We start from the raw sequence: 27,719 nt of genomic DNA on the forward strand, positions 1-27,719 counted from the left end.
CAGTTGACCGGTGAGGTTCTGTCCACAGAAAATAAAACTGCCTCAAAAATGAGGTCCATCTGAACAGACAAGCCACCAGCACCTTCAGTGAAATTCATCACTGGTGTCACAGAGAGAAACAAGTGGAATTAGTCATTGACATCAGACATGTCATTTGTATAGAAATGTCAGCAAAGCATTCGCATAATGATGGAAACAACAACGCTGAGGGCTCTGGGCCTCGCACTCTGATGGCTGTGTGCAAACGTCACCAATAATGTGTCTTTAGTCTAGACATGTCAGGGCTCTGTGGGATCTATATTCACGCCTTTTTGTCAGCGCCTTCAATCTTCCCTGTTGCTCAAGAGCTAAGTGCAAGAGATTAATAAGTGGATTTGTTATGCACAACCTCAGGTTTGACACTATAAGTCATCGGCTGTTTATCGCTTTGGCTTTCTCGCCAGATTGAAAAATGGCAGACGCTGAGTAAGTTAGTCAGCCAGGCCTCCTACCCCACCCTGCACCCTGCCACCCTCCTTTTTCAACCCCCTCCTCCTCCTCCTCCTCCTCCTCCACATACTTCAGGACCAGGAGGTACAGTATTCTGTAGCAGCTAATGAGCAGCTTGTGTCTTTTCTCTGTTTGTTTCCCTCTGGCAGACAGATGATGTGACGCAAACAGAGGGCTCTCAGCAGCTCCAGCTCCAGCACTCAGACTCTTCAGAGAAGCAGCAGCCCAAAAGGTTACATGTCTCCAACATTCCCTTCCGCTTCCGGGACCCTGACCTAAGGCAAATGTTTGGGGTGAGTACCCACGAGGAACACTGGTATTCAACACCACTGCACTCGCTAAGTTAATCTGCTACAGCAAAGTCTGGAACACTCAGGTGACCAGAAACGCAATAAACAAAACAGCAGTTTACAGATTATCTAAAGATCATTAAAACCACTTTATTTGGATGTAAAACGGAAACTTGGCACACCCAGAATGTTAAATGGTATTAATCCTCATCGCGGTGTTTTATAGTCGAGGGGCCCAACCTCGCCTGAAACAAAGAGCACCTCCACTAATGTCAGAAAAAATTATTACATCTTTATGAAATGGAATATTTGGCTTATTAAGCTTCAGGGAAAACAAGCTAAATCACGCAACCAAGGCTGCTTATTTAATGAGTGACGCCAGTGCTTAAAGTGTCATCTAGTTAATGCATTGATTAGTACATTGTCAGGGAGGGGAGGGGGGGGAAGAGTGCCTCCTGAGTTTTTACAAGCAATAATCAGTTACAATCAGGTAGTGGACTTACTGCTGCACTGCACGTTGAACACTGGGCTGAGGTTCGTTGAGCTATGGAACCCAGTAATGATTTTACCGATAGTTAAAAAAGAAAGAAAAACGAAGCAGAATTAATATCTTCTGTTTTGTTAAATAGCTCATATATCAGAGTACACACATGGAGGATTTGTTCTTAACGTGGGAAAAGATCTTAAGTAGCTTCCACAGAACTGTCAGTCAGGACGGAGGAGATCTTTTTTTTTTTTTTTTTTTTTACAGGTTGCACATAGAGAGTGGTCAGAATAGCACAGGTCCATAACAGAAATTCTCTCGTTCTCTCTCTCTGCCTCTTGGCCAATTAATGAGGCAATATATAGTTCAACAGCTCACCCTTGTGTCTCACAAAAGCCTCAATAAGAATTGAACCAAACAGCCCCGATTCAATAACGATAATGGATCTGAATGGAGACGATTGCCAAAAATGTACTTTAAATGTTATGCGCTAATTGGACCATTAGAACCCAGAGGCGTTAATTCGCGTTGTTATGAAGACAACATCCAGCTGATGATATTAATTACTTGAGAGCCCTAGCTGTGGCTTTATAAATTGCAGACAACATGGCTGCTCTCCCTCCTTCTCTCTCTCTCTCTCTCTCTCTCTGATTGTTGGCTTTATTGTTCCCAGCTCCGGCGCAGGTCGTGTGGAATCCAAATCACTTCAGTAATTAGCTCGGAGGCTTTGTGTAGCTGGCCGGCGCATGCAGATATATGATACAAAATTGATCGTAGCCCACCCAGTCCCCCTCAATCACCACAGCCTCACCCACATGTTGCCCGTTCCTTCTTGTTAAGCGCGGCCTCTGCTGGTTTGGAATCGTGGAGGATTGAGGGATTGATTGTCTTGGGTAGAGCTTGGCAAGGAGATAGCTGGTCCGCTCCACCCTCTGACATGGCCTCCACAATGGGCCTTTGTGTGATCAGCGTGTGCAAAGCCTCATCCCTCTAGCTCTAATGGCTTCTGGAGCGCCACCGGCTCAATACGCCATTACTGTTACGCATGAGTGAAACCCACAGACATGCAGGCGGGAAGACAGAGGAGGAAAAGAGTGGAGGTGCTGCACAGCTCGCTAGGGAAGGGGGGCCTCCACTGCAGAGCAGAGCCCCGCCAGGAGCTCCATCTGCCCCCACACAGCACGGACAAACCTTCTACCACTGTTTCAACAACAGTAGACAGCCTGCACCCTAAAACAAGCAGGGGAGGGCCCGAGATTCACCCCGCGCACCACAGGGTTAAGGGTGCTGCGAAACCTGTGAGCTTTTAACGAGGCGCTGAATGAAGGCCTCATTAGGGCAACCACAGCGGACGTTAATCAGTAATTAGAAACTGTGATCTCTGAGAGCTAGTAAGTGTGAGGGGAAATGAAAACACTCCAAGTGCGAGCGAGCTCTGTGCAGCGCCCATGCTGCGCTGCTTGAGGGTGCCCTCGTTTATGCGACTGGCTTCTTCAGCAGTGCTTCTCTCAGTGCACGTAAGGGCTCTCACAGCATTCCCCGGAGCAATCAGGACCTCTGCCCTCCCTCCCCTCCCCTCCGTCCTACTGTCACACTGACGGCTGCTCCTGAACATGCTCTACACTTCCACTCTGTTTGAATACACAGGGCACTGTGGCGTAATTATAGGTTTCTGAGGAGCTTAAAGATATTCAGCCTAATCAAAGGTGGAGGCACAAGGGCCTCAATCTTGTTTGTTGCCTCCACATTCGGAAGCTTAAGGCCTCGAATATACAGTCTGTCATCATTTTATTCAGGGGAAAAAAGCCTGCAAGTACCAGCGTGTTTACAATTTTTAGCTCTTTAACTGCAAATCATGTCTGCTTTACTTTTTTTACTGGCCATTTTTATATGCATGCTATTCAGTTTTAAATATTTCAGTGTATTTTTTTTCTTCTGGTATTCCAGGCAGCCACTGGTTTCTGCCCATTTCGGTGTAAATACTACCCACTTAAACATGCATGAGTTGTGTAATCCATTTTCTATTTCTCCATAATGTATTTTAAGTGCAGATTAAAAATTATTTCGGGACTCTGCACAGCATTACTTAGGAATGATAATATAATGGAAGCCATATGGAAATAAAAGTAAATGGAAACTAAAGAAAAACAGTCAAATGTCTTAAATGTTGCAGCATGGTTTGCGGAATGTTAAATTAAACATAAAGTGTGCTTGAGAAATTGGATAAAACACACAAAACCACTCATCTGATCGTTTAAACTTATAGATGCCTCTGTTTTTATTTCCATACGGATATTGAATTGTGTTCATAATCTACGGATGGATGTAGCTGCAGCCTCTTAGATGACGTCAGCCTCTCCGCTGTCCTCCCTCTGGAGACTCCTCCCATTGAAGCTATTGTTTATCGGTGCTGCTGATGCAGCTGTTTCTGTGTGCGAGAGTGTGTGTGAGTGGGTGGGTGGGGAAAGAAGTGCATGAGATCACTGGCGAGCAGCGAGCAGTCCCCAGCGCCATGTGGAAATCCACAAAGACGACTTCCTCTGAAACTAATTAATCGACGCCACAAGCCCATTACGCTCGGTTAAAACAATTAGCATCTGCACGTTGCGTGGGGGAAGCATTGTCTTCTCAGGCGAGAAAGGGGCATCACGCTGGGATATAAATGCCTGCGTGTGTGATCGAGCCAACAGTCCCCATTCGAATCAATGGAGCTGAGCGCCATATGAGGCAGATGTGTGGTTAGGATCTATGGAATCTCATTTCAAGACGAACAGACATATAGGGGGAGAAGATGCACCCTGCTGAAACAGAGGTTTTAAATAACTGAGCCACTTTTGTAACTTGGTGTGGTGAGGTTGCTGCATTACCCTTTGAAGTGGGAGGAAACATATGTTTTTCCGCTAACCCATAAACCCTCAGCTCCTCAAGCCCACTCCACTCACTCCAGCCAGATAATAGCCAGCTCCTCCTAACCCCTATTAGTGGCTCAGTCAAACGATCCATCCATTCCCATTGAGCGTCGACCACATGGAAGGCCCATTTCTTCCCTGTTGTGCTGAAATGAAGGCGACGCGGACCGCTTGACAGGGTAATTACTTTTAATGAAATAATACGGCCATTGTAGACAGCAATTAAAAGTCGCTCTCACTCCACTCATTAGAGGAACTTACAGTTTACTTTCATTCCTCTGTTTTCTAATGATCCAAAGGCAGCCCTGTTAAATCGAAAGGCTGGAGCATGTTAACCCCTGGGGACCGGCCCTTAGGTCCTGTTGACTGTGAGAGAACACAAACAAAGAGAGGAAGAGAGAATAGAGAATAGAAGGGAGAGGGGTGTACAAAAAGAACAGAAAGGTAGAGCCAGACGTGGTCCACTAAAGTCTCCACAAGACTTGAAGAAGTGAGTTTTCCTCAGGTGATCGTGGAGGTGGACAGGGTCCCGTATCTCAAGACAACATCAAAATATCATCTGATGCTTCTTCTTTTCTCTTTGTGTTCAAAGACGCAAGCAAACAAACATCAGAAATGCTGTAATATAATCAAAGATCAAGTATTTTTTTTTACAAATACTGTGATCTCATTTCATATAGTATTGATAGAAATACAGAAAGGCATTAAAGCAGCAGCTCTGGGTTCTCTTTTTAAACCGTGCCAGCGAGCTTCAAGAACTGTTTGCCGAGCTAACAAATGCAAATTGACCACCATTTCCTCACAAAAGTAACATTTCCATATTGCCTTAATGGTTTTTCTTTCTCCAGTCTTCCTGCTCATGAATTCACAGGCAGTGAGGCTTTCTAACTCCATCTCTCTTCTCTTTTTCTTTTCTCTCTGCAGCAATTTGGAAAGATTTTAGATGTGGAGATTATCTTTAATGAGCGAGGATCCAAGGTAAGTGAACTAGAACGCCAGCTGCTTCATTACCATGTACTTCTTCTGTTTCCTAATGATGGCATTAGTGTAGTGTGTACATTGGCTGAGAGTAGTGGTCTCTAAGCCTGGTCCTGGAGAGCTGCATCCACCGTGTCTCTCTTTCTCGTTCTCCCTCCCTCCCTATTGTTTTTGTTGTTTGTTGCAGCTCTCACCCAAGTTGTGAATCATTAGCCCTGTCAATCAATTCATTATTGAGCTGTTTCACATTTCACTTAATCCACCAGCCGGCTGCAGGTCGTCAAGCATATGGAATTGAAACTGCTTGTTTAGGGACCTGGCCCTCTTTGAAGCCTGAGCATTGATTGAAAAGGTTCTACATTATTCAGCTTTATCATTTTGTTATAAACTGGGTAGAAATAATATTTTGCAAATAGATGTAGTTTAGGTAAAATGAACTTTATCTCCCATTTATATGGCTATATGGAAGCTGACACTAATTCATTTCAAGAACCCAGCAGAAGGATGAGGTTAGTGCTAATTTGCATTTCTTCTTTTTTTGTCAACAAACCTAAATGAAATGACCAAAAAACCAACAATGTGTTACTCCCTTTCTCAGCACTTCTTCTACTTCTGTTGCACTCGGCCCCCAAGCTCACCGGTTCCTATTGAGGTTGTAAGTCTTTAAAAACAGGTCACCGATATGCAGATTTATTTTTTTTTAAAAAGAAAAAGCTCAGCGTTTTCCAAAAATATCGGGCCACTGCAGTTTTTAGTCAATAGTTCCATTGTTGGGGACTATTTTCAGCAATAGATTAATACACACTTGGTGCTCCAGTGAGTATTTCTGTGGAACTGAGTCAAAATAAGCCACAGCGAGTTTGTGGTGGCTCAATGATGAGTTTTTAATAGGACAGCGATGGAGCTCTGCGGCACAAAGAAGCATCATATAAGCACAAAATACTTTGGTTTTGGGTTTTCACAAGATTTGTTGACATTAAGAGAAGTATTGAACATAGACAGCCCCGTTCTCAAAGGTCAGCTGTGCAGAGAACCTGAAAGACTGCATGGGATTCCAATTTTACCTTTAAAAATCTTACAACGTGCACTTACCTTATACTCCTTGAATCATTTATGTATTTACCTCAAAGATAATGGAAGTCTTAACCAAGAATACCAACCAGCCATCAGAAAAATGGCCCCGGCGTTGAAGCGTTGCTGCAGTATCAGTCTCCTAGCCACGTACCAGGACAGGTGAAGCCTGCGGAGGTGTGAACAGCCGAGTGCTACTCACCCAGCTGTTCATTTAATAGAGTGTACTAAGCTCCAGAGCTTTCCATTCATAAAGGCGACAGGCTCCCTGGCTGGGTGTTGAGGCATGAATACTATTGATTCCCATTCATACCTAGGAGTACTTTGGGCTCACATACTGGCATGCAGGGAGCCTGGAACCAGGCGATGCTGCTGCACTCAGCCCCCTCTGCCAGACAAGATTGAGCACCGGATAAAGCTGCCTCCTCCGCCGTAACAAGCATTTATTGTTTGTGCCCTACAAAGCCATTACCCATGATGCCTCTCTCTCTCTCTCTCTCTCTAGCACTCTGTGTGCTATATAATGAACCTACCAGGCCATTAATAAACAATCTATTTCCTATGAAGCTTTGGCAATTTGCATTCAATATGTTTGTCTCCTTTGAAAAATGGTGGCTCCACTCTCTCCTCTTGTAAGCTAATTATTTGTGCATGATAAAAAAAAGATAGAGGGGGTAACCACAGTCGGGTGAATGTCCAAAGGATTAATTTTGCCCTCAATTCCTTTTTTGAATTTATTTCTTTATCTCTCTTTCCCCAAGGACAGGTCCCGTGTTATTTATGCTAGAAATAGCAGCCCGGAGATCCTGTGTATGCATACAAGATCACACCGCTCGCCATCTCTCACATGTATTACATCCTCAAGCAATTATCAGGCAGTGCCGGCCATGCTCTCTCTTCCCCTGCCCATACCTCTATAAGTATATATAGAAACCAAAGGAATGGGACTTGTTTGGCCAGAATATCTTAATGCTTCCGCTATAGAGCTCAGGTCCAGTATCCCAGTCCACATAACTCAAGGAAGTGACAAACCCCCCAGGGGAGTCAGGCAGAGAGAGAGTTGGAGGAGGGGGATGGAAATGAGAGGTTGGGTGTATTTTGGTCAGGGTTTAAAGTCAATATCGTTGCTCTTCTCTATCACAGAGGAGTGTATTTGCGAAGACACCATTCACTTTTTTGCATCAATGAACCGGTGTAATTTTGCTTCCATAAAAATGTCCCAACTATTAGCGCAGTGAATCAGAAATAGCCAGAGATCAAGTGAACGTTTCTCTTTAGAGAATTCATCCTCAGTCCGTCTCCTGTTTCCCACGTCTTCAAAGGGAAGACGGGGCCATTTGAGCGGCCACACTGCTGAAGTTGTGTAGATAATTATACGACTATTATGGCAGCTAACACAGTGTTTTGCATCCGCTGCTCCCTGACATTCACCCATGGCACCGGTGCCGTGCTGTTTAATTGGGTAAAGCAGGCAGGTTTGTTGGTGTTGTTGTGCGAGGTCATGTCACCGTTATCCTCTTCTCCTCGGATCTCTCTGTTTGCTGTTTCCTGACGCCTCACTAACTGCCTCTAATTAATCTGGCTGCTTACAACTCGACTCTGCCGCCACTGCTGCTCACCTACTCCTGTCTTCTCACCTCTCTCTCTCCCTTTTCTCTTCCCTTCCCCTTTCTTTTTCCTTCTCTGTATGTGTGTGCGTGCGTGTGTGTGTCTGTGTCCACCTTCTCCTTTTTCTCTACCGATGGCTAACGTTGGTGCTCTCAGGGCTTTGGGTTTGTAACTTTTGAAACAAGCACAGATGCTGATCGTGCACGGGAGAAACTAAACGGTACAATCGTAGAGGGACGCAAAATAGAGGTGCTTTCATTTTTTCCCTTCTTCCTCATCTTTTCTCCTTCTTGCCTGCTGCCTTCTCAACTTACCTATAAACCCATGCATAAGCATGTGGCTGGTGTGTGTGTGCGGATCTGCATCTCTGAGTATGTGTGTGCCTGGATGCATGCATGCATAATGGTGCGTTTAACTCCTTCTCAGTAGAATGCGGGATCCATACATGGACACGCCAGTTGTCCATCATTACCTGACAATGCAGAATGAATGCATGCCATCATCTTCTGGACTCCTGTCAAATCTGAGAAGACCTGCATTCCCCTATCACCATCGTTTAGTGTTGCCTGCTCTAATTCTGTTTTTGTTTACGACTGAGCCAAGCCCACACTCAGTCATTCTCATCAGGTCAATAGACGAAAATCAAAGCACTGTCTGTGTTTTTCTTTTGGAATCCATTTGTTTATCCAACCAATTACTGAATTTGGAGGATGTTCTTTTATATTCATACCTGTGGGTAATTGGTGCATGCTTCCCCTTTTCCTTCTGGTTATATAATAATCTGTAAGAAAATGAATAAATTCATGAAACGGTGGATGAAACTCAATCACACTGAAGTGTTTCAAACCTATTTAAATAATCATTTATTTATTTATTTATTATTTTTATGAATTAGTCTCGATTCATCTGGCTGCTTGCTCATAGCCCACCCTGGATAGGTGAATAGTGAATGTGAAGTAATCACAAGCTGTGTGTTTTGCTGCTTTGACCAGGTGAACAATGCAACAGCACGAGTGATGACAAACAAAAAAGTGGCCAACCCCTACACGAATGGTAAGCGGCGTACTTTATCATAAAGCCTACACAATAAAACAGTTTCCATTTAGTTTCCATTGTGAGCTGAGTTTTGTCTTTGTTCCATCAGGCTGGAAGCTGAATCCAGTAGTAGGAGCTGTCTATGGTCCTGAACTGTACGCTGGTAAGAGCTACAACAGTGTTTTTTTTTTTCTCTCTCTCTGCCTTCCACCATATGCATTGCACCATACACAGGGCCACTATCAGCTGCAGCCAATCCCAATCTGACCCCTGAATTTCTACAATCTGGTTCATCCTGAACCTACTGAACATGAAATTCCCTTCGAATCAAAGTGAATCTGAGAGCGGCTCAGATAAGCAGTGGATGATCCAAGCCTCTCTGAGTGGCTGAGGGAGCCTGAGCCATTGTTTGCGCGGTGTGCAACTGTAAAGCTGAAAAAAAATGATTTCAAGAGCAAGCGCCCCTGCAACTGTTATCAGATTGTGGAGGCTGCTGCTGTGGATGGATTTGCCAAGTGCGCCAGATTGACTTTTACAGAGCTAACCGAATAAGGGAGATTGAGTGAGCGATATTGTTGGCACCTACCCTGTCGAAGGCCGCTATTCCTTCTGGTCTCAGTAATGGAGGAATGAGATGAGCTCAGTGGGGTTTTCCCTATCTCTCTCTGCCTCGACATGCCAGCTTTATTGCTGTATGTTATATGAACCCTTTGCATTTTAATGAGGGGGAAATGGTACTATTTCATTTGGAAGAAGTGCTGAGCACATCGCGCCACTTTAACGGCTTTCCTTTCTGCTCATTAGACTAAAATCTGTTCATTCCCCGGACAGCTTTACGGCGAACCTCTAAATAACTGTCCATGACAGAAAGCAGTCATCTATCATTTTTATTTCATCCCCAACCCCTCACCCCCTCCAAGCCTCCTCCCCTGCCTCCCACTCACCTCCTCCCCCCAACACTCCTTTGGTTTCGACATCTTCGCCTGATAATTATTCACACACACAAACACACGCACATCCCTGTGTAGCCGCATACTGAAATATATGCATTGTGATGAGTTCGGGTTGAATTTTCACTAAATTAAAGATCTGAACATGAAGTAACTTCCATTAACAATAATTTCTATGACCTATATACACACACACACGCACACAACACTATCACCTGCCCTGTTTTTTTTTTTTTTCCACTCAGACCAAAGCATTCCAGCATACAGAAATAGATAACCTATGTAGAACACAGACACTAATACATGTCCCCTCTTCCGTGCACACTTTCTCCATTTTACACACACACACACACACACACACACACACACACACACACACACTTCCCAAATCATCTCATAAATCAGAGGGAGTGTGGTCCACCACTCCAGGCAGGGGAAGCAGGAGGGGTTGGGTGATTTATTGGCTGCTAATTTTTCAAGTCGTCTTGACATGGCGCTGGAGTTTGCCAAGCCTAAACGACAACATATGCTTGCCAGCTGGGAAGATGGGAAACATAAATAAGAGATACATTTTTGAAACAAAACCTCCCTAATGAGCAGAAAAAGGCTGTTTTAACCCACACACAAAAAAAACCCTGTCCAGGCCTTAGATTGTTATTTTCCTCCCCTTCCTACAAAAAAAAAAAAAAAAAAAAAAATCACATTGCAGAATTCAGGACATATTCCAAAATCATCATAGCTACAGTTAATATACTTTTGGTGGGAGTAAAATGGGATATAAAGGCGATTAATCACTGTTTATCAGTCCTCATTTCTGTGCAGGAGATCAGTGAAATTGGGAGCCATAAATCCTGGCTCGGTGACAGCACACTTCGTCTCCATTCGTCCTGGCGCTACAGGTTTATTGTCCTCAAAACCCATTCAGGAGAATGACGGATGAGAGCCTCATGCCGGCTCCCCGCTCTTAACCTCTTCTAGGGTAGATTGGCTCCTCCTTCTGGTGGAGGAGGGAGGTGGTGGGGAGCACTTGGTGGGGTACTGGCAGTCGGCGCCAACCCCGGGTCCGTGTCCTGTGTTGCCACCAAACACCCAAACCTCCCACAGAGCTCCTACTGAAGGGTGCTGGAGAGGTTTCATAGGTCAGCGTCGTGATCCCAGAAAAAAAAAAGAGGAGGGGGAGAGATTGGGTTCCCAGTCAAACGGAGGGACTGGCAATAAAGCATGACAGTGGCACAAATCATGGGACGGCGTTCAGTATCTGTGCTCACCTGTGTCCTCTTTTAGTGTGCACTGATGTGGTTTAATGACAACTTTTATAGATGAAAGTTGTACAAATACATGTGTAGACATTTGCATATGTCTTCATCTTTGTGTAAATGTAACTCAGTGTAATTTTACACATATTTTTAGATTGATTTTATCATTCATTGTCTGAAATTTGAGGGGAAAAAAAAAACGTTGGAGAGGTTAATCTTACATCAACACGGGGAAAATGTATTTAAATGACTAGGAAAAATACTCAGAGGCAGATCAGTATGCAGTACATATTGCACTGTTTAGCGCATCTTACAATAATTGGCAACCTTTTCTCGATTCCTCGGTGTTGGATGTTTTCAGCACCACGGACAGCTGTCACTTAGAAATCCCTTCATATGGCGGTTCCCCCCCTCAGGCTACCAGAGAGAGACTCTTCTCTGCAGCTTAATTCCTAGGGAGACAGGAGATGAGTAGCTTTTCATTCACTAGTTCATATTTTCTGCTACTAAGGTGGAGTTTTCTTGAGGACTCGTGAAAAGCTACCAGCTGTGTAAATGACAGAAAAGAAAGGCTAATTGCCATCTTAATATATGTAGACAGATCCTCTCATTGTTGGAGTGTACTTTGGGGGGATAATTAAGCTCCAGACTCTTGATTAGATTAAGCTGTTTTTGGTCCCCAGTGCGTGGATTAAGTGCTCATTGCCCGATGTATTTGAGCAGGAAGTATTAGAGAGATCAACCTTGTGGAAAATCAGATCTTTCTTTATGGGAGCCGGTTATGACCCCATCATTGGCACAGAGCTGGATTACCTCAGGTCCAACTGGCTCTGCAGGTATTGAGCTTCTCTCAAGTTGACACATATGACATATGAGGTGCAGTGTGACCCTGCCGCCCTCCAGCACATAACTCATATTTTCTCCAGCCCCCCTCCCGGAAAAGGTGTTTGACTTTGGTGGCTAGACCAGGTTTGTGCTCTCATACACCGTGGCTGTTGTTGCTTTTCACAGGCTTACCAAGGTGTGACAGTGCCTTTGATTTATGGGTTATTATTGAAGCAGTGTAGCCTATCGCCAACTCATTATGAGTTTACATTCACATACATCACGGCATGCATATTGCATACAAATTTTCAAAAAAGAAAGAAAGAAGCAATTGAACTTTGTGGGGCCTAGAAGCAGAAGCAAAACACAGTAGAGGAAAAGGGGGGAGGGAAAAAAAACACACCTTGGAAACTATCAAAGAGGATTGTTTTTGCCCTTTAGCAACTGCACTCAGATGTCCACTGCTCCAAAAAAAGAGACTAATTTAAATGTCAAGGTCAGCATTATAAATCACTTGGGGGAAAGGGGGCACCCTGCTAGTCCAGGCAGTCTATTGGTACGTTGGCAGCAAACAAAGTGCCCTGCACATTGGTGGGTGGGTGAAGAGGAGGAGGGGGGTATGTGGGCGTCACCTGGCCAAATGAGACGCAAAGTTTGAATATGTGTGTGGACCCACTAATGGAGCGTGATGTTAATGGCAGAAGACATTAAACCTAGCTCTCTGTGTTTTTAAAAGCACCACTAATCTGTCTCCCTGTCAGCTTTATTGAAGCAGCGGGGCTAGGGTGTGCATCGTTCATTAGGGTGCTCACTGGTCTCAACCAACTGCAGGGTTAACGCTGCACACAGCGCGGCAACACCAGGCCGTCGCTCCCCAGGCAGAAACCGATACACCGCTGGCTGTGTACGAGCCACCATGGATCTTCATTGCAGTCTAGTTTATCTGAGATTGCGAGCGACCGTTTGCCGTCTCCATTGTGGCAGTGGGTTCATCTGAAACGCATTGGATACATGTTATTAACCTGAGTTATTCACCCCAACTGAGGAAAAGTCTCGCCCCACCCCCCACCTCAACATGATCAGACACGAGCGCCACAACTCCCCATCGCAGAGCCATCTCTGATTGGAGAAACCGAAGTGGCCCGTGATGAATTCACCCAAAACATGTCATGGAAATGAATAAAGAAGAATAAGGTGAGGGAAGGGTGGCAAAGGGGGCGTTGCTGGGGGATGAAGAATAATGGGGCTGACTGTGTTGTGATGGACTAGGCGTTGGGGGAGGGGTTGAGGGGGCGACGACCAGAGCGAAGGGGGCTGTGAGGGAATTTCAATTGCTGGAAAAGTGGAGGCCAGCTTAATCACGTCTAGAGATCAGTGTGTTTGTATGCACCTCCACAGCCTGTAATCAGACAGCCACTGGACTGATTGAAGGTTAAGTGGAGAGCTGACGATCACATCGGCTGTCCTCTAATCTGTGACCGTGACCATTTTGTTGCGGCATCGCACCAACCCTTCACTGCTCACCCTGAAGCCTTTCACCCCGACTGGCCCTTTCTCATTCACTGGTAGCCATCAGCAGAGGACGTATGTAGCTGTGTGATTGGCTAAATATGGTCCCAGATGGGTTTGGAGATGGGGGTCATGCTGAGGTTTGGGCCTTGGCTGTCCAGCCCATCTGCTGCAGTTCCCCTTGGGGAAGTTCTGAACATCTAGTCAGGTTGTTCAACAACCTTCACCTCCCATTTGTCTCTACCCAACACCTAGAAACGCCCTCTACCTCTACCCCGTCCACCCTCCCACTGCTCTCTTCGCTGCTAGCCCATTGTGTCTAAACTATGCAAAAGCCGTGGTGCGAAACTAGTGGTATTGCATCCATTACCTGCCTAGGCTTCAAGGCTGCCCCTCACCAGGCATCAGGAAAGGATGCGTACAGCAAATGTGGATCCTTGCTGAGTACGGCACAAAGCAGCGAGCTGGGAAAGGGGAGAGTGCTCGATGAGGCGCACCTAGAAAAGATTAAATCTATTGTTTCCTTGTCGTCCCCATAATGCATTCTGTCATAGGGAAAGCAGTGCCACACGTCTCTCTCTAATGTATTCTGTCATAAGGTAAGCAATGCCAAGTCGAGGATGTTTTCTGAAAGTCATTTTCTCTTCTCCCGTGTGTTTCTTCCATAGTAACAGGGTTTCCCTACCCTGCCACAGGCGCTACAGTGGCCTATAGGGGTGCCCACTTGCGGGGACGGGGACGGGCTGTGTACAACACATTCCGCACAGCCCCACCACCACCACCAATCCCAGCTTACGGAGCGTGAGTATGAATCTCTAACCGACACCTAGGAAACAGCACTGAGCACTTCAGACAATGGCAGTTTTTGTTGTGTTCATACCACAGTGAGACTGTAACAAAACTGCTCCAATCATGTGTTTGTATGCACATTTTTTCAGCTAAGTTTTGGTGTGGTAGTCATAATTTAACAATTTCTAAGAATTATGTCATTATGTCTGAGGACTACATGCTGTACTTGAACAGAAAAGTGGGGTGTTTAATGTAGCTAAGTTTGTTAAACTAATAATACGGGCCATCAGCTGTTACTGTCCTGCTTCATATTTTTATGTAGACAGGTCTTTGGGGAGTATTTTGTATCTAGTGTTTCCCATTAATTACCCAGACTGTGGCAGCACGCCACACTTTCATAATGAACTGAAATTCAGAAAGGTTCAAATGAAGCATATCCAGAATGCTACTCCTCAGTCTAACAACACTAAACATTCATAAACCATAGGGTTTGGATAATTTATTATGACTGATAAGCCCCACAAAGAATATGACATTGTTTACAAGCAGTACTTTGCCTTAGATGTCATTACAATGTCCGGTAGTTTTTTCCTTTAGGTGTGTACAGTCCCACAAAGGAGGTGTAGCTCTCTGCAGGGCTGAATGATGTGCTTTTAAAGAAAAACATAAAATTATTTTGACACATACTGTGATATAAGTAATGATTTAAGAAGGACTGGTGATTTTTGCACTTCTTTTCCCACTGAAAAAAAAAGAAAAAAAAAATGGTGATGCAATTTTTGCTGCAGTCTGTACCAAACAAGCAGGTTTCCTTACGTCTGGAGAATATGATCATTCAGCCCTAGTTCTTGGCAGGCAGGCAGAATGAGGCATAACACCAGACCAACTCCTCAGTGATGAGGAAAAGCAGAGAGGCACCATCGTAATGTTGCATGAGCCGAGCAAACAGAGTGCAAACATTTGGATAACTGTTAAACTGAAATTTGGGCCAAGCTACAGACTATGGCTGATTACAGTAACTTGATCGCTTTGCAGTGGCTGTTACTTTTATTTGTCAAAAAGTACATAAAGCAACTGAGATAGCTGAAGTAGAGCACCTTCTATACAGTCTGATTTGACACCAGGTACACCTCCCCCAGTCAGCTACCACTACAAATAGAATCTTATTCCAGGGGAAGCTACGTATCTACGTATATGCGCTAACGCCTCCCATCCTTATATTTGTATGTTGACAAAGCAAGAACTGACAAAGCCACAGTGAGAGCTGTAGAGAGCTGAGATAGTGTATTACTGGGCAGATCTCACTGGACTGTGACCAGGGCCTATGCTGATCTCCTGGCTTTGTGCAGCCCTGCCTCACACTCGTCTCTTATCAGCAGTGGTCTGTGTGGCCGTGGGAGAGGTCTGACGGAGGCCGGCCGAGGGCCCAGTATAGCTGTCTATCTGTGATTAGATCAGGATCCGTCTTACTGCAGAGGGACTTGCCGCTGAAGCCGGGACTGGAAATCCCACGTCCCCGTTCCCCTCCCTCCCACTCGGGGGCCCTTTGCTACCGTTGGCAGCTGGTTGATTTATATAGCAAAGTCATGTGACGGAGCTCCTTCACTGCCTTCTTTTGTCCTCCCCTCCCCTCCCCAGCACCACCAGCCCTCCTGACAACAACCGCAGCAACTGGAAAGACAAACAATTTTACCAGAGCAGAAAATTGGACAGGGATGTGAAACAGTTGCACCGTTCAGTTTAATGTGTCATTCATTATTTGTGGTACAGTGCACTAAAGCTGCAAAGAGCTGACCCCATAGACCCACAAATGGGGCAATATAGGAAGAATGGCAAGAGCTGAGATTCAGAAAGGCAGGATGTAGACCAAGTCAACTAACTCCCCATTCTTGTTCCATAATTTCACAGGGTGGTGTACCAAGATGGCTTCTATGGTGCAGAGATCTATGTAAGTACAGTTTGCTTTCCTTTTTCTTTCCTGCTTAGATGAAACAGAAGTAAAGCAGACAAGAAGCCCAGCCCTGGAGACAAAAACGTGATCTCCTCAGCCCCCAGCTTTCACCCAGCCTCGCTGCCAAGCCGGCGTCGATTAGGCCTCTGTCTACTGTGCCAAGAAACCCAACAACAAAATTTAAAACCCCCTCAGCTCCTCCCTCCTCTCTTCCTATGATCTCAGACTTTGGCAGAGAGGCAGACCCTGACTCAGTGTCCCATGTCAAGTTAGGTCATTTCTTCCTTCAGATTTGTCTGGGTTTTTGAGGTGTCGTCCCCCTCCTCCTCCTCCTCCTACTCGCTACCTCTTTCCTCCTTTCTCCTGTTTAGCGTTTTGTGTTCACTCGGAGGGTTTGGCTGGGATATCCCTGCCTGCCCCAGGGGGTCTGTGCAGGCCTGAGTGGAGCTGGTTCCTCCCAGCCATCACCATGTGGGAGATAAGAGGAGCAGCAGATAAAGGGATTAGCCGTCCCTCTGGAGCTGTCCGTGCAGGCAGGGTCACATCAGAGGCTGGCCCTGCTGCACGTCGTCCTTGACAGAAAAAAGCATGGACGCTGTGGAGATAATGCTGAAATTACCACGCTGCCCCACTTTGACATCAGTCCAAACGTTTGCGGGGGATGTAATTTGTCCCTTTGATTCTGCTACTTTCTTTTTTTTTTCTCTTTTTTGCTGCCGCCGTCTGCTGAGATAGCGAGATGACAGTGGGCACGGCAGCAGTGACAGTTGCTTCTCACTTTCACCCTGACGAAGACCAGTGTCTGGGAATGAAATGCTAAACCCAAGTGATATATGACTTACACACGGGCCCACATGATAGGACTGTATTTCACTGGCTTTTATTGTAGCGACACCCACCACCATAGAAGAGACCCGGGCTGCGCTCTGAGTGATGGTGTTTGTCTCTCACACTCGTTCAGCCACCTCCAGCTAAGTCCTGCACACTGATGTCCCTTGACCAAGGCCTGGCCAGGTTGGTCCATCATTCAACCCGTCAGGGCAGCCCCCAGTGCTTTACTGCCATTAGTTTTGGCAATGGTCACTGCACTGCTTCAGACTGGCTGAGTGTGCGTGAAGGTCTCGAGTGACCAAGAGGGAGCCGTCCCTTAGCCCTCAGTGTCCTATACAATCATTCAGTGGACACTGGCTTCCTGTCAGAAGCAGCTGGCTGATATGTCAAAGCTTCCTTTTTTGAAATATACGACCTGCGAATGCATTAGCAGACAGGGGAACCGCATGCATACAGATATAAATATACACTACATACACTGCATGTGCTAATACATATGCATGCATGCATCTCCATGTAGAAACACACGGGCGCACGCATACATGACTGCACAAATACACACTCTCCACGACAAAATAACAAATGTGCTGCACTGCTGTGTGCAGGATTTGACAATGTGGGAGAGTGATTTATTGGTCCGTGTTTGTTCGGGCTGTTGCTGTAATCAGCACAGTCCCAAGGCATGTCCGTCCCACAGGAAGTCATCTGCCTCAAGTGCTGTGACTTCCTGTCCCCATGGAAAACCCTCGAGGAGAATCAGGGGAGCGGGTTTCAATCGCCATGGCCCCTGACCTGATTCCATGTGCAGTCGTGGCCGTGGCAACCATCGCACACCGTTGCCTCTCGGCACCGCTCTCCATCGGACGTCTTCCCCCTTGAGTTTAAAAATGAATGAAAACATGCATTATTAAAAGCCACCTATCCACCGTATGGACACAGATGGGCACACACTCCACTGGCACTAATAGAAAAACAGTGGGAGAACAGCTTCATTTTTCAAAGAGAGTAATAGCAGCACTCCACAATGAGGTCTTTAATTCCTTCCCCACTCTGGCAAATGAATACAGCGGTCCTGACTCCCCAATGGTCCGACCGTCTTCTGCCTTCTTACTTCATTTGTGAGCCAGGGGGGTCGTGTAAAGGAAAAAAGGGGATCTTCAATAATGTAGCAGCAGAGCCTCCTCAATCTAAAAATGGGCTGAATTTGGGGAGTTGCCTCACGTGGCCTCAGCTATGCCGTTGCTGCTACTCGGATGAGCCTCGAGTGTGACAATGACTTGCTCCCCCAAATGTGCTGCCTCTCAGAACATCACTCATTCCCCTGTTGCCACCACCTGCCTCACACACCATATATCAAACAGCACCCTCTGGTGTCTCCAAGGGAACCTGCATTTGGGGAATGTGGGCTGATGACCAAAACACTGTGCAGTGACATTTAACTATTAAGGCAATTTAAAGCTCTATGTCTGTATTGTTGTTTCCTTGTGTCTCTGAGATCTAACCTTTCTGTGTGCAGGTTGTGCTTAATCATTGATTAATACTGTGGTATTTTTACAGGGTGGCTATGCAGCATACAGATTTGCCCAGCCCACCACCACCGCTGCTTACAGTGACAGGTAAGAAGTCCTCTCCTGTCTTTAAGTAAATGAGCTGCATTGAGAAACCGAGGTTGTGCCACTTTGATGTACAAAGACAAGCGAATGTACAAAATGATGCATGCTTCAGCTGTCCCGGATCTAATAGGTTATTAATTGGATAGTATCAGAAATCGATACATGAATCTTCATTTAATTGTAGTGGCTTTGAAGACAAAGACCACAGGCATTACCTAATTAGTTGGATATCTTGGATCCATTTTGCTATTTTAGGTATGTTTTTCTTATTTCCATGGACAATATGCTGTCAAGGAGTAAGACAGATTTAAAAATTAAATCATCATTAGTAACGGCCTCCTAAATGATTGTTTTGCACAAGTGCACAATGAAACTAAATCCACTATAGAGCAGCAAATAATGACTGAAGTGGGGCAGCAGTGTCTTGGTTGACTGGTTGGTTGATATGCTCTCATCCTACCAAATTCTCATTGGTCAGATAATTGTCGATATTATTTTCGTAAGACGAAAAATCTTTCAGGATTGAAGCTGCAGTGGGCAGAAATCGGAGTCGTGCCCAAAACATGGATAAAAGAGTCAAGCTGGGCTTTGTTACTGATTATAGTCTCTCACCTGATCTAAGTGAAAAGCCCTGTGATTGGCTGAAGTCTATCCTCATGGGTTTGATTTTCTAAAACCTGAAAACAAAGCCAAGGAGTGCAGAACACTAGTTTCCTCTCAGACCACTTGAATGCAATGAAAAGTTAGTACATGTGTTTTGCGCAGTGATTCTACAAAAAAGTACAGCCTACCCCAGCTTTAATCCATTGCTTTTGGCAGCGGGAGGAACAGAATACCTGTGAACATCCCAGCATTTTCACAACTTGAACCACTGACTAGGAGTTGGCTCCAAACTAATTGACACCATGTCACAGAAGTCAGTAAAGGCTAAAGAAGTTGGACCTAGAAGTCTCCATTAAGTTGGTCGGGGTCAAAGTTGTAAAGACACAGGGGTATTCACAGATAGTCTTTTCCTCCGCTGCCAAAGATAATGGACCAATCCTGGATTGCTGTCGACGTAGCGTTTTTTTCCCCTTATTAAAGTACAACCAGTGATTGTTCAACTGATTACAGTTTGGTTGAATCAGAGCCTATCAACCAAGCAACTAACCTGCTAAATACATTTTGTCACAAAATGCAATGAGTATCACAGTGGAGGAGAAGCAAAAGGTGGATTTTTGCTTTAAATAACTCCTGTTTTCCTGTCAAAAAGCAACACAAATAAAGACGTGATGATAGGAGAATGTATGTGATGAATGAGGGCTGCTTCACCTGCATTTTACAATATTCTATGTAAGTTATTTTAGGTTTCTTGAGGTTTTCTTCCTCTCGAGTTATCTTATCTATTAGGCAAACCACCATATTCTTTTTAGCTTGGAGCTAAAGAACACACAAAAAAAGAAGACTAACCTTGTTGGACTCGATGAGAAAAGCAGTGATATATGTCGTGACTCTCTGCTTGTGATGGGAGAGTGGGTATATCACTGCGGTATTTATGAATGGCCTCAGGTCTGTGGAGGAGAGGTAGGGAGACAGAGCGAGGGAGAGATGGACCAGCAGGAACTCTATCACTTCTGAGTGATGTCACTCTGGTTCAGGTGTGCTCCGTTTGAGGAGGCGTCGCTGATTCATTTCGGCCCCTGAAAGCCGTTGTCAGCCGGGATGTGGGCTGGTTTGGGAATCTAATCTGGGAAGGATTGAGCATGTCACTTGTGATAACGTACACCCTGCCTGAGAGCCTGAAGATCATATCGATAATGTAAGATTTATCAGGCCTCGGCGCGGCTCGAATTATGAGCAGCCGTGCTCGGCGAGAGCAGAAATTGGACAGCAGCTTTTTTTTTTTTTTTTTTTTTTTTTCCCTCTGAGTGATTTAATTCCCGTTTCTCTTGCCTATACTTTTCTCTGAGATTTAATATAATTCGCCCCCAAGTTGTTTGTTTTGCTTTGTCTGTTTGTTTCCTTTTGAATAAGCGGTCATGCCCATTGGATCAATAGGGGTTTGTCGGTATTGTCTCAGCAATACCTTATCAGACTTACCGTGAAGCAGTCAGCCAATCATAAAAAAGAGGTCACCAGGATTGTGGAAGGCGTGTGAAACCCCTGTAAAATATGAAACATTTATTATCCGAAAAGCCCACAGTGCTCACAGGCTGCATTACCAAAGCCCTTTCAGTAACTAAACAGAGTTCATACCAGTGAGTCTGATGTATCAAGGAGGCCTTGTGAGGAGCCAGTCACATTGTAGAGACCCTGCTGGCTTCCAATCAGCTCTGTGGAGGCTCGGTGACATTGCACAGGGTGGTTTGACCTGCCCGTCGTCAGCAGTGCCACTCTGGTGAGAGTCATTTTGTAGATATATTAGCCGTAGAGGGCCTGTGGGGTTCGGTGCTCACTGAAGATAAGAGGACCACGGAGACTTCCCCTGACCATCTCATGGCACCGGCCTCCTCCCCAAGGAGCCGAGACAGCCTTTCTGATTTCATGTCCTGCTCACTGACCTTGGGTGCTGCCGGACTTAAATGGGCCGAGCCATATTTAGATCTTATATAACTCAATGTAGCTCATGCAAAAGGCATGAATGCTGTATGTCTTGTTGTCTCCTTTAGGAGAATTTCTTCCTCTCTCCACTTTTTTATTCCTGGTTGATTTGGTGCCCTCAGTCCTTGGCTGGGTGTGCCTTATCTGCTCCGTGCAGACCCTCATTTGCAAGCAAGCACTGGAAAAAAAAAAAAAAAGAAAGAAAGAAAGTAAATAGAGGAATATGTGAAGTCGAATAAATAAATAAATAAGGCAGACACATCTTGTCCTGTCTCAGAAGGAAATTGGAAGGATTAGTTCCAAACCAGCAACAATGAAAAGACAGGGGCGTGAGCCCAGTGTGCAGCCTGGGTAAACAAGAACAGGGTGAGAGACCAAGCCCTCCAGCACCAACTGTGTTCTCCTCCTCTGCATCTTACTCTTTCTGTCTCTCGCTGCTCATTACCTATTCCAGCCACCTAATCAAGATGACAATGAAAAGACAAGTATAATTCACCAACCTTTGAACTCCCCTTTTTGAACCACCTTGTATAATGCAGGAAGCCCAGGAGGCCAGGAGGAAAATAATTGATTGTGTTAGAGACTTGAAAGAGTTGACTTGAGGGGTTGAGCATTAAACAAGCATGCATAAATGTTCTGCTCTCCTCGTCAATGATAGATCAATGACTGTGTTCTCTGTGTCTCCCGCTGTGCAGCTATGGCAGAGTCTATGCAACAGCAGACCCCTATCACCACACAATTGGCCCTGCTGCCACATACAGTGTGGGGACCATGGTAAGTCTATGAGGCTACCGCCTGTTTCTGTCCGCACCCTCTCTCAAATATCATGACACAACTAGCACACACACAACTCACACTCCAAAAATAAAGACCAGAAACCGTAGTGGTCACTGGTTTTTATTTATGTATTATTCATTAATTGATTTAGTTTTTGTCATGCTATCTGGCACACCCTAGTGGAGCTGAGCAGTACTATGAAAGCCCGGCATGCGGAAATTGGCTCCGACATTTAGTGCAATATACTTATGTTATGCCACGCGAGCTCACCTCATGCAATATTGATTTGACACAAGTTCTTCCTGAAATGAGAATGAGTGATCACTGCAGTGTTTTTTTGTTTGTTTTTTTATTTTTTTTTCCCACACAAACTTTGCATCTTACATAACGACGACATTTTCAAGCTTTCTTTTCATTCTACATCGCTCAGCTCACTATAGAGTGAGTTGGATCATCTTTTATTTTTTTCCATTCAGCCAAACCAAACTTTGAAGGGATGAAGTTGAATTGTTAATGTCTGTTTTTAGCTAGCTTTTGCAGCTACTGTAACATCAAAGATGAAAAGTGACGATAAATAAAAGAGCATCTTTTTTGAAACAGAGAGAGTTTCTCTTTGGTTTTGTTTTATGATGATGAGGGGATGGGACCAGGCTCACAGACCAAACCTAGAGATTAAGGACCATCAAACGCATGCAGCAGTGTGCCGTGGGACATAAAAGAGAGAGCAAGACGGAGGGAGGGAGTTGTCTCGCCCTCCTCTCCTGCCCACAAGCTCGATCGGAGGCATGCTCTCTGTTTGAGAAATGATTCAAATTTACCATTCCGGCATGCATGCGATTTTTCAACAGCATTAAAAAAAAAAAGTTTAAAAAAAAAAAAAAAAAGCATACAGTTCCCCGGTGCAGCTGCTAGCTAAAAGCTTTCATTAATTAAGACATTTCTTTTCCCTCTTCATTTACTTAATTAAAAAATGTGCTTGAATGTTTTTTATTCTTTCTTCTTTTCCCTCCAAATTTCCTTCCATTTCGCTGACACTTTAATCGTCCGTTCAATGAAAGTAGACGACAGGATCTGGCCCCTAAAAATATCAGAGCTAATGTTGTGTGTGTTGGGAGCTCAGGGAGCTAACACAGGCTCGAGAGGGAGAGTGTGTGTGTGTGTGTGTGTGTGTGTGTGGGTGTGTGGGTTCGTGTGGTGTCGAACAAATGGCGAGGCTACTGGGAGACAGGCTGTGCTGAGGCCAACATCTAATAAACTCCTGAGCTAAAGAGAAAAGACCAGTTTGGTTCCTAATTCTTTAATCATATTTGATTAATGGTTCTCCAGCAGAGAGGAGTCATTTTTGCATTTAAAAGCTATACAATAATTAGTTCCTCTGAGGTTGAGGTTGGAAATTCTCTTTACTCATTTCCAGCTTACAGAAGCATCTCATATGGATGAAAGTTTTGTACAAGCAAGAGGGGCTCCCTGAAATTAGGCAAAATTAGCCTTTGAAGACATTCAGTAGCCTTTGGAGTTTGTCTGAATTCCTAATTGCGGCAGAGCCACCGAAAGATGAGAGGAGGGACTGTGTGTGTGTGTGTGTGTGTGTGTGTGTGTGTGTGTGTGTGCATGTGCAGGTGTGCATGCATAGGCCCACTTGCATGCTTTATGTGTGTCTGGCCTAGATATCTTGAGCATGGTGCTAAATCTAAGGGCTAATATCCTGTGGTGGTTTGCCCCTCCAGAAAGGTGCAGACACCTCTGCTAGACTTGAAAAGGAGCTGTGATTAAACCTCTCTGAACTTATTCTGCTTTGGTTGAATCTCTGATAGGGGTACAGTCCTAAAAGGAAGGGAAAAAAACACAATATTTTACAATGATTTCTTTATGTAATTAAATAAAATATGTAAGCCCTGGCCCAGCATTATTATTATAATAGTTTTTCCAAGAAAGTGCTCTTTTTTTTTGCTCTTATATTTAAAAACTATTTCCTTTCTATGAATTGTACGAACTAAGCTCCAAATCTGCTTTAAATTCTGATGACCCTGTTCCTAACACACACTCACAGTGTCCACAATTAGGCGTTTCATTCAACAAAAGCAGTTATTGGCTTAAATATATCAAACCATCAATCTGTCTCATGAATGCTGCCGTATTGAAACAGCTACTCCAATACGAAAACTCAATAACTTAAAAGGAAGGAAATTTGTGGAGAAAGAGAAACCAACTAAAGCTGTCACCTGAATACTGATTGGTACTTTTTCATCTTTGATGTTGCAGGCTAGCCTATACAGAGGAGGGTACAGTCGCTTCACTCCCTACTAAAAGAAAGAAAAAAAGCGAGAAAAGACAGAGACATTACCCCAACAAACAAACAAACAAAAAAAAAAACAATCTTAAAGAAAAAAAAAGAAAAAAAAAAAAAAAAGACAAACACAAAACAAGCGAACACCCGGTCCTTGGTGGAGAGCTAAATCAAACTAAAAGCTTCCAGGTCCACATGCTGAGCCCCTCCCCTGACACCCTCTCAAGCCGATATTTCTACAACAACCTTTTTGATGTCATCATTGTTCTGCTCTTGTTTTGTATTCATTTTTGTGCTTTTGGTTTTCTTTTGGAAAGTTTTTTATGCACATGTGCATTATCTTGATTGCTGTATATGGGTGCTGTGTCACCATAACCAATGTGAGCCTACTGCAGCACGCATGGTGCATGCTCAGAGGTGTGTGTATGCAGCCGCTGTCATCTGACTAAGAATATACTGGGGCATTTCTATGATGAACAAACAAGGAATCAGGTTGACGCTGATCACTGATCCATCCCATTTAATTACTTCTCTAACATTTATCTTCCATGTAACATGTAGAAATAAAGATCTCAGTCTCACTAACATGCCTTGGTAATTCTTAGTTCAAAGACGGCACTGCTCTGATTGCTTTTGTTTTTTTTGTTCTTTTTTTTTTTTTAATGTTGGAGTGTCCTACTGTTGTGCACTTGCAGTGGAGCCTTACAAGCTGTACTATGTGGTATGACAGCATGCAGAGTAAAGGGTCATGAAGGTCAGACTCCTGTCTTGGACTCACAATGCTCATATGCCAGCCCAGTCTCCTGCAAGTTACGGCGCGTTTATGTGCAACTATTCTGCATCGACGGGTGTGTTTTGGGGGAAATGTAACGCTGCGTAGCAATTCATACGAGTACAGTCGAACGTAAATATGGGGATGAACATTTGCCTTTCCCACTGGCAGCCTCTGTTCACATCTCATCTCGTGCTCGGCGCTATTTTTAGCTTTCCATAGGACCAATTGCGAGGGAACACAGGCTAAATGAACCATGTGCTTTAAGCCGCCTAAAATTACTTTAGGGTTACTCGTCTTTTATTAGATCCTCTTCTCGTAAACGTCTTTTCTCCAAGCTCAAGCTGAGACGATGAAATCAGTGCTTCTAATACTTTAAAAAAAAGCTCCTCCAGAACCACAAAAGACATTCTACAAGTGCACGGAACAGGCGGAATAGTTCTGTAAGCAGAACGGTGGACCTAGCATTAGTGGAGAGCCCCTGTAAGGAGCTATTCACAAACAATGTGTAATAATCTGTTTTAAAAGATTAAGTCCTGTAATGTTAATTAATTAATTAATTAATTCTGTTGTAAGTTGTACTGTTGTTGTCGTGGAGCACATTATACTGTAGGCTTTTTCTAATATTTAGTCCAGTTTGGGACGTTAGCCTGCAGGGCTTCACAGGTAATCAAATGTAAATCACAAATTTGGCTTCCCACAATTCAATAAAAAATCAAATGACGTTTGAAATGCGCTGTTCACAGATAACAGCAGAGTAAAGTCTTTTTTTTTTTTTGTCAGGGAATAGAGTTGCAGAGTGGGGAGACTAGAGGCGTCTCTGTGCACGCTCACTACCGGCGTGCGAGGCATTTAGGGACCATTGGTAAACTGCATTGTCTCAGCAAGTGAGGCATTTCGGTAGAATTTTATTTATATTTTGTCCCTAAAATGAATTAATAATTGTGATAATAATTTGTTCAATATTGATCACAGTAATAATTATGCAGCCTGTAAATACGATTTATAACTAAACTGATTAGTCGCTGGGGAGGTAACTCGGTTCCAGCTTTTTAAAAAATAATGCTTGGCTGCTTTTTACCATTTCTTATTCATTGTAAGTTGAATCCCTTTTGACTTTAGATTTTCAAGGCAATTTGAAGATGTCACCTTTTGCTCTGGGAACTCATAATAAATGTTTTTTCACACTTCGCTAATTAAATAGGTTCATCCATTAATCAAAAACGTACATTAGAACGTGCAAAGATTTCTGTTGCTCTGCAGTGTATGTCCCCCCAAAGCAGCGCTGTTAAACCGCAGAATAGTCGCATATGAAGTGAATTTGCAGAAGACACGGCCGCATATCCTCACTAATACACCACGGCAGATGATCTCTACACAACACGTACTGCAACACCAAACATCTTCCACATCCACTCACACACACAGCAATGACACAGCACAGAGGTGGGTGAACCTGACAGAGGGCTGTTCTTCGACAAGTCACTAGTCTCTTTTGTCTTTTTTTTTTTTACCATCGCACAAAATGTTTTACCTCAGGATAAGCTAACTGAAACTCACAAATTACAATACAGTGCTACTTACTTCTCAGCAGGCAGGACAGTTTCATTTCTAACACAACCAGCAGGTTTGTCCTCTTTGCAACACGGCTTTCTACAAGAGCTGATTTTTGAGTTTTGTTTAAGCAGAGACCCTAAGAGAGGACGATAAAAATAAGACTGTACTGTTGTTCTTTATTCAGACTACTGTATTATATATATGTAGACATATACTGTATAACACATCTTACACTGTATTCACACACAAGTACAGGAAGATATTATATAAAAGCACCCAGGAGTTAGGAGAAACAATGTAAATGTGTGTAGAGTGCAGACGTGCTCGCCTCTTAGTCGACATACAGTCATTGCATTGGCTTCTATTACAACTTTGTGCTACGTGAGGTGGATTTAAAAATAAAAAATCTCTGTGTAGCTACTGTTAGCTGTCAAGATTTCAGTGCAGCTATGGAAATACGACTCAAAGCTATTGCCAATAATATTTAATTTATATGTACTCACAAAAGTGTTTGTGGTCTCAAAAGAAATCTGTTTGTTGCACTTTATTTGTTCATGTTTTTTTCAATACTTTCTGAGATGTAACATATTTATAAAAAAAAAAAGAGAAAAGTATCATATACAGCTAGTTATGTTTAGTCAAGATGTTAAAATGATATATTGTTGTATATCAAAAAAAAAAAAAAAACGAAAGAAAATTAACCCATTATCTCATGAGTCAAAGAAAAATCTTTATGTGGGTAAACAAACATTGTTCTTCCTTTTATATGCTAGTACGTATGCCACGCAACATTTGGGGTTTTTATAAGAGAAAAAAAAAAAAACTAACTTTGAATATTATTTTTACCATTTTCAAATGGGAAAAGCTGGTTCGAGCATTTGAGAGGAGTTTCTGATATAAACTCTGCAGCAGAGTACATGTGTGGGTGTTCAGTTAGTGACCACTATTAGTAAGCTAGACTGGAATGAAATAGATTTTTTTTGCTTTCTGATCTGAATGTGTGTGCCTCTGTGCTATATATATATATATATATATATATATATATATATATATATATATATATACACACATGCATTAGAATGTTTGTGTTCGAGTGTGCAAGGGAGGAGAGGATGGAGGGAGTGAATGCAGTTTGCTACCATACTGTAGTTTGCAGTA

The 27,719-nt window shown here is 43.9% G+C and overlaps 1 protein-coding gene across 1 annotated transcript in view; it reads left to right on the plus strand.

Annotated features, from left to right (window-relative positions):
- LOC103356361 (RNA binding protein fox-1 homolog 3-like) overlaps nt 1-24,292 on the plus strand; it is a 77,239-nt gene extending 52,947 nt beyond the window's left edge. The window contains exons 3-12 of the mRNA XM_008280466.1: nt 639-782; nt 5,097-5,150; nt 7,986-8,078; nt 8,822-8,882; nt 8,974-9,027; nt 14,073-14,205; nt 16,102-16,141; nt 18,533-18,591; nt 21,864-21,942; nt 24,208-24,292. Of these exons, the coding sequence (XP_008278688.1) occupies nt 639-782; nt 5,097-5,150; nt 7,986-8,078; nt 8,822-8,882; nt 8,974-9,027; nt 14,073-14,205; nt 16,102-16,141; nt 18,533-18,591; nt 21,864-21,942; nt 24,208-24,252 (762 nt within the window). The 3' untranslated portion in view covers nt 24,253-24,292. The remainder of the gene's footprint in view (nt 1-638; nt 783-5,096; nt 5,151-7,985; nt 8,079-8,821; nt 8,883-8,973; nt 9,028-14,072; nt 14,206-16,101; nt 16,142-18,532; nt 18,592-21,863; nt 21,943-24,207) is intronic.
- The last annotated feature ends 3,427 nt before the right edge of the window (nt 24,293-27,719 follow it).

This window comes from Stegastes partitus, unplaced genomic scaffold (assembly GCF_000690725.1).
Source record: "Stegastes partitus isolate 25-593 unplaced genomic scaffold, Stegastes_partitus-1.0.2 Scaffold195, whole genome shotgun sequence".
Classification (NCBI taxonomy): domain Eukaryota; kingdom Metazoa; phylum Chordata; class Actinopteri; family Pomacentridae; genus Stegastes; species Stegastes partitus.